General features: G+C 39.8%; 1 protein-coding gene across 1 annotated transcript; it reads left to right on the top strand.

The window, feature by feature from the left end:
* Positions 1-5,050: 5,050 nt before the first annotated feature.
* LOC141366119 (uncharacterized) lies at positions 5,051-11,177 on the top strand. Its single transcript, XM_073871342.1, has 2 exons — positions 5,051-6,332; positions 10,583-11,177. Exons 1-2 carry the CDS (start codon positions 5,799-5,801, stop codon positions 10,778-10,780), a joined length of 732 nt encoding a protein of 243 aa, XP_073727443.1. The 5' UTR covers positions 5,051-5,798; the 3' UTR covers positions 10,781-11,177.
* The last annotated feature ends 797 nt before the right edge of the window (positions 11,178-11,974 follow it).

Below are 11,974 nucleotides of genomic sequence, written 5' to 3'. Positions count from 1 at the left end.
ATTCCCTGACATGCTATAAAATGCCATCAACCTGTCAAAGTAGGGTGGCGATTATTGATGTCTTATTGATTGGCTGCTGATGGCTAAATTGATTACCCCAGAGTGACAACGTTTTATGCCAATGTACAGTACGTAAACAAAGATGTAGGGTTTTTTATTCCATTTATGCATTAGACATATGCATACATTTCCATTGCATTGAACCTATGCATTTTATCAGTACGGCATGTGTGTTACCTGAGAATCGAACCCACAAGCTTTGCACAGCTAATTCAATACTCCACCGAGTTAAAGGGACATTCCACTTTTTTTGGGAAATATGCTCACTTTTCAGCTCCCCTAGAGTTAAACACCCGACTCCCATCGTTTTGGAATCCATTCAGCTGATCTCCGGGTCTGGTGCTTTTAGCATAGCTAAGCACAATCCACCGAACCTGACCAGACCACCAGCATCATACTCAAAAATAATTAAAGAGTTTCGATATTTTTCCTATTTAAAACTTGACTCTTCTGTAGTTACATCTTGTACTAAGACTGACAGAAAATTACAAGTTGCGATTTTCTAGGCAGATATGGCTAGGAACTATACTCTCATTCTAGCGTAATAATCAAAGACTTGCTGATGTAACATGGCTGCAGCAGGCGTAGTGATATTACGCACTGCCATTTGTACGAAATAAGCTGTAAAAACGACCCAAAAAAAACGAGCGTTTAAAGACACAAAAGTGGAAACAGGCAACTTTTCGTACTCATATTAGTAGAACTGTGTCCACTAGATGGAAACGTAGTTGGCGAACCACTTTTTTCTCCTTAAAGGCTGGGTTTTACAGCTCAACAGCTTATAAAAACTTATTTCTGGGCTTTTTGGCTTGTTAGCTGTAAATTTTGTCACACAGCAGCTGTTAGCATTATTTTGTTTTTTGTTATAAGCCAGAAATGACAAGGAGGCGGCCACTCGCAATACAAAGTCAATGGAGAAGGTTGGATTGTTTTCCCTCCGGTGGGCGTGGTTTTCAAATCAGCATAACTGCGCTCAGTCTCTATGCTGTAATGAGCGATCAGGCAATTTACTCACGTGAATGTATTTTCCATACAGTACGACAACAAAAGCAGTTGACAAATGGAAATATCATCTTTTCAATAGCACGTGAAGGCACCAATAGTCTGTGACTGGAAGTAAAGAGAAATCTTTTCGAGGAGGGGAGGAGATTCGCATTTTTGATCAAAGATTATGAAATCACACTTTTTTTTTTTAAATAATGATGCTCACAGAAAGTCATTTGTACAAAAAATAACACATTATTCCAAAAAAAGTTTTTTAATTATGACTTCATTGTGGCTTTTAAAGGACAAGTCCTTCATGTGTCCTTCAATCCATGAAAAATTCTACAGTCAGAACATGAGGAACGATAAGAGGGTGACTCAGTTAAAATCGAAATGCTATTTTTTGCTTTTTATCACGATAAGTACAAGAAATAAAAGTGCACAGTTTGTAAAAGCTAAAAGTCGATGGTAAATGTAAGCAGTGCACCCTACACCTCACTTGGAATAAATCTCACACATTTGCGTTTGCCAGCGGTCTAGATAACTCACTGATTTTCTTTATTACTCTCCTGCAATCCTTTCTTCTGCCCTGATAACATGATTACATGGAAAAATGGAGGGGCTGTGTGGAGGGGAGTTTAAATCTGCATACATTTGCTCTCTAATACACACACACATTTCTACATAGACATCATTCTTTATAGTAATCAAACAGCGTGCTGCATACAACGCCGGTCCATGTTTTATTCATTCAGTTTCTAAAGCCTTGCAAAATTCCTTTCAAACACCGCACTGTACATTGACAGAAGGACATCTTCAATACACACAAAAATACTTTTACAAAAATCAAAGTGCTTTTTAAAGACAGTGCCGGACCGAATGGGAAACACGTGTCTGTGAAGCCAGATCACAGGACTTACTCTCATTTATCATGCAGAAAATAAAATCAAATGTTAAATTAAGTAGTCACGGTACTTTCAGATTTGTTAAGTTTCAACCTAAGCAACACCAGATGAATATTTGTAATTGCAAATCAAAGCAATTTTTAAGGTTGTGTTGCACAATCATTTGCTGTGACACATCCAATCTGTTCTTTCTCTCTCTCAACTTGTTTCCCTCGTAGCAATTCAGTATCAAATGCAATACGGCTTATTTACATCTGCAAAGTTTTCGGCACAAAAAGTGTGTAAAAAGGCTTCGAAATGAAACAATGCAGATGACCTTTACTTTGAAATATACTGCATTGTTTTTGAGGCTATGCTATGAAATTGTGGTAAGAATAGTTTTAGTGTGAAAATATTTATGTCCTTCAGTTAAGCACAAGCCTTTATATGAGTAATTTATATATTTGTGCAAAAGTCTTAGCCCACCATGCTACTTTTAGATGTGTTGTTCTTACAATTGTATAGTGATCATATATAATTATTTCTAAGTCTCTTTATTAGAATACAACCAGAAAATACAGGAAATGTGTATATTAAAGGCACAATAAGTAGGATTTACCCCATCTAGTGGTGAAATTGTATTTTGCATTCAAACGAATAGTGCTCTCTAGCGCCTCGCCTTTCCAAATGCATGTTGCAACTACGGTAGCCGTTATGTACTCACTGATCTCCTTGTGCGTTTTAGCTAGTTCATGTATTCTGAATGAAAACGCGTTGTGGAAACGCGTTGGTAGGCTTGTGCTTTTTGTCCTTCTCTCCTATTATAGTTTATCAATACAGCGGAAAGACATGGAAGCCTCCTTGGACTTACCCGTTCAATGTAAGTAAAGAGAAGAAATTCTAAGCTTACAAAGAAAACTGGCAGAGGTCATTTGACACCAATGAGGACATATTTATGAATAAACACATTGATTTTGATCAATAAAACACTAAAAACCCTACTTACTGTCCCTTTAAAAACAGTATAAAAGTATAAACTGAAGTGTCAAGTCTTTAGAGTAACCCCCCTCCCTTACTCTTTTTATTTTTTTTTAAGGTAAGTGGTTGCAATTAATTTATTTAAGCTACATTTAAACAAAAAAATAGAAAATAAAATAAAAAAAATTTGTTTAAATGTAGCTTAAATAAATTGATTGCAACCACTTACCTTAAAAAAAAATAAGTAAATTGAATGAATCATTTTTTTTTCAGTGAAAAAATTGCACTGTGGACACTAGTAAATAAAGAATGAATAAACAAACTGAAACCATTAGAAGATGAGAGATCTATCAAACTGTAAAGTATGTCTCAGTTTCATTCAGTTAAATAGGCTACATAACTTGCATTCCTGGACTGTTGCTATAGCCCTTTAAGCTCCCATAACACGTTTCTGCTTATCTCGTGTTAATCTTAAGTACCTATAGAGAACTACTGCATCCTTCATATCTCCAAAGAGTCTTTAGTTTTATCAGATTCATAAAAGACAGATCATCTCTACCGATCGTTTCCAGTAAAACCCGACCCCTCGAGGCATAAAGTGTGAGGAGTGAGCAAGCAACACAAAACATTATCCTACTATCTCTGGATTCACTAAATGATCACGCTGTTTACATTATGCATTATATCGCTGATTGGCAACAAAACACAGACATTTGATGCAGTTTCACTTACCACCTGCGAGTCATGACCCATTTGGGACCGCCCCATTTCAACAAAATCCAGCATAAACCATATCCATTGTTTCCATAATGCTGGGTTTATTGGGAAGCTGAACATTTCACTTACATTTCACTCACAAACAACAACACACTTCTTTGGTGATGTTGATTTCATGTCAGCTCTTGGTTGGTGTCTGCGTGCACTATTCTGGTTAAAATGCCCATATAAGCACTTCCACTGTATCAGGAGCTCTATTACGCAACAAATTCAGAAGTAAAAAAAAACGTTCTGTTTACCTTTGCCAATGTTTAGCATGAGGAATTTAACTATTTAAATGTGTTAATATAGCCTGACGTTGTCATACTCAATTCTAGTCAGAATTTGAGTCTGATACCACTCCATTGAGCTATAATTATGAGGCGTGTCTCAACCGAAAAATGCCTCTGCACTCAATTGGATAGATCTACGACCAATCAGAGCAACGGAGTGTGTATGTTGAAATTATGTCTTTGCAGCCTGACCGAACTGCTAGTTATTTCGCTACAATGACACTAACATTGTGATTATACTAAGTCTGAGTAAGCGAATGTACATTAACACCTACTATGTTTACAACATTTCGTTTATATCACAACATGAAGTATTTACTAAGTCATACAGTAAGACTATATCTTACCATTTGTACGTTAGGTGAACTTCATCCACGACGATACCCATTACGTTGGCTTGAAAATATTGGGGCCTAGCATGTCCCTCCACTTATTCAGCAACCACGATTCCAGGCTTCCGAAAAGAAGCTGGCAACGACCGCTAATTATATCCATCTTGTCGTGCACGCCGAGTTGAATCGCCGTGATAAGGTTACCCATTTCAGTTGCGACCAACTTTTGCCGAATCCCGTAGGAAGGACGGCAAAAACATCCAACAAATGCCTTGCTCCCGTTTCTCTGTTCCTCTTTTAAAATCAATGCTCTGTCGATATCTTTTAGACTCAATGTCAGAATCCACAAATCTGAACTCTACAGCGGCAGCCATTTCGTTGTAAACAGATTCAACACAAGAGCTCTTTGGTTACGTGGTTCATTACGTTACTGTTGATTATCTGTCCATCATCGTATAAAGCCCGCCCTGACAATTTGATTGGTTCGACCAGCTTTGGGTCTAGCATAGTAGCTCCTCAACGCAGAAACCCCAGACCGATCTTCCCGTTCTCAAAATCTTGTGGGCGGGGCTAAGATCGGCTGGCACCCAGGCTAGTGTTAATAAGTCAGAATGCATTAAATACTTGCCATTTAAAGGCGGGTGCATGATTCTAAAAAAAACTTTGGAAAAGTGAGTCGGGCCGAGTACCAAAACACACTTGCAGCCAATCAGCAGTAAGGGGCGTGTCTACTAACTGACATCATTGCCTGGGTTGCGTATGTGTTACAACCTTGTTGTAGTTCTTGATTTCTTTTTGTAGGAAACGCTTTGTGTTGTCTCTGTTCTGTCCAGGAGAAACCTGATTGCTCTGGCTTTTCGATTGGACATCCTGCCGTCTGCCGCCCTTAAAAGGACTTCCGGTTCACGTCCACGGGAGCAAGCTGGGTTGCTCATCGCTGTTGTGTGTTTGGTTACCATATTGTTGTTCTCGAAAGACTTTGATTCATTGACCCCGTGATTAGACCCCTGCCTGATTATTGACACTGAGAGTTGCCTAGCCCTTCTGAGTTGTTAGCTCATTTAATGTATATATTGTAAATAATTGGGAAGTAGGGAGTTTGACGCCACCAATTCTTTACTCTCGTTTAAACACTGTTTTTTTGTTAAGGAGTTAGGGAAGCCGACTGTATTTTTGTTTGGGTATTTAATCCTAGGTAAGTCAGTTTAGAGAACTTTATTGTTTAGTTATTTTTAATTATTTGTTCTTTTGGCAAATGTCAACTCCTGAAGACATTCCCTTTATTTTTCTCATATACTGAGTTTTCTATTAAAAGACATTTATTTATTCCGAGAGTTTTGGCTGTTATTTCACTATTTTACTATGCATCGCCTTTTACCCCTAGACCGGGCGTAACATAGAAGTGGGGACTCGTCCTAAAAAAGGCTCGTCCTTTGTAGTTGTCAGGGTCGTATAGGGTCTATAAATGTTTGCCTGGGATTTTCTTCTTTTTGTATTGGAGGTAGTGTATTATGGCGACAAAATTTGAATTGGACAGATTTGCGATCGAACCCACACAAGAGCAATTTGACGCGTGTCGCAAAGATGATTTATTATTGATCGCAAATTTCTTTGATATCGCTGTTCCTCGTGGCGCACTAAAGAGGGATGTCAAAAAGGTGTTGTACACGGAGCTTGTGAAGCAAAAGATATTGCCAGGAGAGAGTGCGGTGTCGGGGGATGAGGCGGATCTCGAGCGGTCTGAAGGTTCAGAGACTGGTGAAGCAGAGCTCAAATCTGAAGACGCGGTAGAGCCCGTTTGTCCAACCCAGCCGCAGGAGCAATTGTTGGCCATCCGACTGAAAGAGTTGGAGGTGGAGCTTAGCCAACAAAACTATCAGAGTCAGCTGTTGCATGTGCGAACGCTGGAGCTCGAATCACACCGTGATATCCGGATTAAGGAGTTGGAATTGCAGTTATTGCAAGCTCAGAGTGCTGCAAACACACCAGGGGACCACATCCCTGTTTTAGTGCCGGCAGCGACGTCGTCTCCTCACCGATTATCGGTAAGTCAACCTGAATTTGACATTAGTAAGCAGATTTTGTTAGTGCCGTCATTCAAAGAGAGCGAAGTCGATACATACTTCACTGTCTTTGAACGAATCGCGGCTACACTAAAGTGGCCTAAGAATATTTGGCCGTTACTTTTACAATGCAAATTAGTGGGTAAAGCACAAGAGATATGCTCTGCATTGACGCTAGAACAAAGTTTGGATTATGACGTCGTTAAGGCCGCCGTGTTACGCGCATATGAGTTAGTTCCGGAGGCTTATCGCCAAAAGTTTCGTAAATACGTGAAAATACCCAGCCAGACATTTGTGGAATTTGCTCATGAAAAGACAGTTCTGTTTGAGAAGTGGTGTATTGCTAGCAAAGTTACAAAGTTTGAGGATTTGAAGGAGTTATTGTTGTTGGAAGAGTTTAAAAGTTGCCTTCCTGAAAAAGTGGTAGTTTATTTAAACGAACAAAAGGTTGCGTCTTTGTCTGAAGCTGCCATTTTTGCAGATGAGTTTGTGCTCACTCACAAAGTGGTGTTTTCCCCACCACGTCTTTCGCGTCGTACTCCTGTAGAGCAAAATTCTAAACAAGTAGTAGTCGCTCGAAAAGAGGAGCAAGCGGGTGATCATTCTCTAGCTGCTAGAGAATGTTTCTATTGTCGTGAGAGAGGGCATTTAATTAATAATTGCCCCGCGCTGTATCGCAAGAACCAGCGTAAAGCCCAAAGTACTGCTAGGAAAGTAGTTTTTGTACGCGCACACACTCCTGAGTCTGTAGCATCTGTGGATCCCACGTTCGAACCGTTTGTATGTAGTGGTGCGGTCGCTTTTTCTGACTGTGACACAGAGCTTAAACCTGTACGTATCCTGAGAGATACTGGTGCTGCTCAATCGTTTATTCTGGCAAGCACCCTCCCATTTTCCTCAGAATCTAGTTGTGGATCGGATGTGTTGGTTCAAGGAATTGAATTGGGTGTTTTGAGAGTTCCTTTACACACGGTTTACCTGCGTTCTGATCTTGTGACCGGTATGGTTAAGATAGCCGTACAACCCCAACTACCATTGAAAGGTATCTCCCTTATCCTTGGTAATGACTTAGCAGGGAGTAAGGTTAACAGGTTACCTGAAGTCACTGATGTACCCGTTGAATCTGGGAAAGATGATGTGTTATTGGAAGAATTTCCAAATGTATTTCAGTCATGTGTAGTCACTCGTGCACAGTCTCGTAAGCGTGAGGATGAATTGGCTATTGATGACTCTTTTATGTGTGTGGATGTCAATGCTAGTGTCAATGCTGAAGTTAAGTCTGATGTCCAGAATGAGAGTGTGCAGAAGGTGATCATCGGACCAGATTTTAATTTTCCTTTTGACAGAGCTCAGTTAATGGTTGCTCAAAATGCTGACGAAACACTGAAGATAAGCATTTCTTCAGTAATTGATAAATCTGAATTATCTAATCATATAGTTGTCTATTTTTAGATGATGGTGTCCTCATGAGAAAGTGGAGCCCTGAAAAGGTTCAAAATGACTGGAGTACAGTATTTCAGGTAGTCATTCCACAGTCTTACCGTGGGTATGTACTAAAGTTAGCCCATGACCATGAACTCGCAGGTCATTTAGGGATTAGAAAAACCTACCACAACCTTTTGAAGCATTTCTTTTGGCCAGGTATGAAATCTACCGTATCACAGTATTGTCGTTCTTGTCACCTTTGTCAAATCGCAGGCAAACCAAACCAAGTGGTATCACCAGCCCCATTAAAGCCAGTACCAGTGATGAACGAACCGTTTGAAAAGCTGGTAGTGGATTGTGTAGGTCCCCTACCTAAGACTAAGTCTGGTCATATGTACTTGCTAACTATGATGTGTTCTTCAACTAGATTTCCGGAGGCCGTGCCTTTGAGATCACTAAAGACTCCCAATGTGGTGAAGGCGCTGGTTAAGTTCTGTAGTACGTTCGGGTTACCCAAAGTCATTCAATCGGATCAAGGAACAAACTTTACGTCTCGATTATTTAGAAAGGTAATGAAGGAGTTAAATGTAACTCACGCGGTGTCTAGTGCATATCATCCCCAGTCACAAGGAGTTATTGAAAGGTTTCATCAGACTTTAAAATCTATGCTCCGCACTTTCTGTTTGCAAAATCAGAAAGAATGGGATGAAGAGTTACCACTCTTGTTGTTTGCTATACGTAATACGGTACAAGAATCACTTGGATTTACACCAGCCGAGTTAGTGTTTGGACACACATTACGTGGTCCATTGAAATTGTTGCAGGAACATTTGCTGTCAAAAACTTCCTCATTGAAGTCTCCCCCTAATGTATTAGATTATGTTAGCTCGTTCAGAGAGCGATTGCATTCAGTTTGGAAACTTGCACAACAGTCGTTGTCTTTATCGCAAACCCGCATGAAAGATAGGTTTGACTGTAAAGCTGTTAAACGTTCATTTGAGGTGGGAGATAAGGTCCTTGTGTTGTTACCCGTGCCTGGCTCCTCCCTACAGGCAAAATTTGAAGGCCCTTATGAAGTGGAGAAGAAGTTGAGTGATACAGACTATGTGGTCCATACGCCTGAGAGACATAGGAAGAGTCGTGTTTGCCATATTAATATGTTGAAGCTATATGTTACCCGTACAGGCTATGGAAATCCTGATCCAACAGTATCTGTTCCGACTGTAGTTGCTCCTGTTGAGGTAGTCTACTCTGAAGAGGTCGTTCTAGATCCTCTTAATTTAGGAAGTGTTGGTGTATCACATGCCCGTTTGCAAAATTCTAAAACCCTTGAAACATTGGACTCTAAACTTTCTCATTTACCCCCATTGAGCCGAACCGAACTGTTACATCTAATTGAGAAGTTCCCCTCACTGTTCTCAGATGTTCCTACTGTAACTAACGTTATAACCCATGATATTGATGTTGCTGAGCACCGCCCAATAAAACAGAATGCTTACAGAGTAAACCCTGTTAAACGTGATATAATGAAGCAGGAAACTCGTTACCTTGTAGAGCATGGTTTAGCCGTAGCCAGCTCTAGCCCATGGTGTTCACCTTGTTTACTGGTTTCTAAATTCGATGGTTCATCACGATTCTGTACTGATTACCGCAAGCTTAATCAGGCAACTAAAGCAGATTCTTTTCCCGTTCCATGCATGGAAGACTGCATTGATTATATTGGAAAGTCTAAGTATGTAACTAAGTTAGACTTACTTAAAGGGTACTGGCAAGTACCGTTAACTGAACGTGCCTCAGAGATTTCTGCTTTTGCCACACCGGATGCCTTTTTACAGTATTAAGTTTTACCTTTTGGTCTCAAAAATGCAGCTGCTACATTTCAGCGTTTAATGAGTATTGTGTTATCTGGTGTGGAAAATTGTGATGCATACCTGGATGACGTTGTGTGTTACTCAGAGACATGGGAAAGTCATCTGAAAACCCTGGAGGAAGTGTTTAGCAGGTTCCGGGGAGCTAATCTTACACTGAATCTGGCTAAGTGTGAATTTGGTCATGCCACTGTAAGGTATTTAGGCAAGGAAGTGGGCCAAGGTACAGTTCGGCCACTACAGGAAAAGATAACTGCTATCGTTAATTTTCCAAGCCCCAAATCTAAGAGAGAGCTTAGGCGATTTCTTGGTATGACTGGATACTACAGAAGTTTCTGTAGGAACTTTTCTGATGTAGTCAAGCCCCTTACTGATACCCTCAGGAAAGATGTAAAATTTCTGTGGACTCCAGAGTGTCAGATTGCTTTTGCCGCTTTAAAGAACCTGTTGTGTAGTGCTCCGGTCTTGGCTGCTCCTGATATTAAGAAACCCTTTAAACTGGAAGTTGATGCTAGTGGTACTGGTGCAGGTGCAGTACTCATACAAGAAGATGGTCATGGCCTTGAACATCCTGTATGTTTCTACTCAAAAAAATTCAATCGCTACCAGAGTAATTATAGTACGATAGAGAAAGAAGCTTTGGCACTTATACTAGCTTTGCAACAGTTTGAAGTTTACATTGGTTCTAGTTCACAGCCTGTTGAGGTATTCACTGACCATAACCCACTTGTTTTTCTACAAAGGATGTGTAATAAAAACCAAAGACTCATGCATTGGTCATTGATTTGTCAAGACTTTAATTTGGAAATTAAGTATAAGAAAGGCATTCAAAACATTGTTGCGGACACCCTGTCCAGATCTTGTGTATAAACAGGTTATGTTTATTCTTATGTGTGTGGGTGTTACAACCTTGTTGTAGTTCTTGATTTCTTTTTGTAGGAAACGCTTTGTGTTGTCTCTGTTCTGTCCAGGAGAAACCTGATTGCTCTGGCTTTTCGATTGGACATCCTGCCGTCTGCCGCCCTTAAAAGGACTTCCGGTTCACGTCCACGGGAGCAAGCTGGGTTGCTCATCGCTGTTGTGTGTTTGGTTACCATATTGTTGTTCTCGAAAGACTTTGATTCATTGACCCCGTGATTAGACCCCTGCCTGATTATTGACACTGAGAGTTGCCTAGCCCTTCTGAGTTGTTAGCTCATTTAATGTATATATTGTAAATAATTGGGAAGTAGGGAGTTTGACGCCACCAATTCTTTACTCTCGTTTAAACACTGTTTTTTTGTTAAGGAGTTAGGGAAGCCGACTGTATTTTTGTTTGGGTATTTAATCCTAGGTAAGTCAGTTTAGAGAACTTTATTGTTTAGTTATTTTTAATTATTTGTTCTTTTGGCAAATGTCAACTCCTGAAGACATTCCCTTTATTTTTCTCATATACTGAGTTTTCTATTAAAAGACATTTATTTATTCCGAGAGTTTTGGCTGTTATTTCACTATTTTACTATGCATCGCCTTTTACCCCTAGACCGGGCGTAACAGTATGTGTGGGGCAGGTCTATCAAAAGAAGGTCCAGATTCTATTGGGCTAGGGGCATGTCTGTTTAGGTGATTTCAAACGTCAACATTGGATTAAGATCATGCACCCCGTCTTTAAAAGCAGATCTCTAAAATTGTTGTGTGTCCCTTTAACTGTAATACTGCACCTAAATTAGTTTTCGCTTGTTTTCTTCTTTACAAGTTCACAAAGGAATACCACAAGTAATTTCTTAGCCAAACTAAATCCTCTCAGGAGTAGGCCATGTTGTAACATCACTCCTTCTGGATTGTTTCTAAAGCGAGTAACCCCTCAGATACTGCATGTGGATGGTGCCAAACACGTCCTCTAGAGATGACATTACAACTGTTTCAGGGACAGACTTTATATTAGTAGCAGCTAGCCTATTTCTGCTCGGTTGAGCACATTCTTGAGCTGTGAAACTCAATTAATAAAACCACATTCACATGTACAGCTGGGATTCACATTCACATGTACAGTTGTCTGCTAATTTTGATGGGACAAGAAGAGAGTTTTAAAAATATACACCATCTGTGAACTGGGTAGGCCATATAATATGGGTATTCTTGATGGCTAAAATTAAACTTCTGTCTTTGTTTACTTTGTGTCACTCCCAATCTGTATGACTTTATGACTTTAGTGATGACATCAACAACAAAAGCACCAATAAATAACAATTTAAATAAACTACCCGAAAATAAGATTTACTGTAAACTACATCATTTATAGATTCAGAACGTGTGATGTCATTGCAAGAGATTAAGGTCTGTGCAGAAGAA

Source organism: Misgurnus anguillicaudatus, chromosome 9 (genome assembly GCF_027580225.2).
Source record: "Misgurnus anguillicaudatus chromosome 9, ASM2758022v2, whole genome shotgun sequence".
NCBI classification, from domain to species: domain Eukaryota; kingdom Metazoa; phylum Chordata; class Actinopteri; order Cypriniformes; family Cobitidae; genus Misgurnus; species Misgurnus anguillicaudatus.
The sequence above is the reverse complement of the archived record's forward strand: the minus strand, read 5'-3'. Positions and strand labels throughout refer to the sequence as shown.

Coding starts and splice junctions, on each gene's coding strand:
- LOC141366119 (XM_073871342.1), top strand. CDS start 5,799: ATGGCGACAAAATTTGAATTGGACAGATTTGCGATCGAACCCACACAA. Junction 6,333..10,582: donor CGTCTCCTCACCGATTATCG/GTAAGTCAACCT, acceptor TTCTTTTTGTAG/GAAACGCTTTGTGTTGTCTC.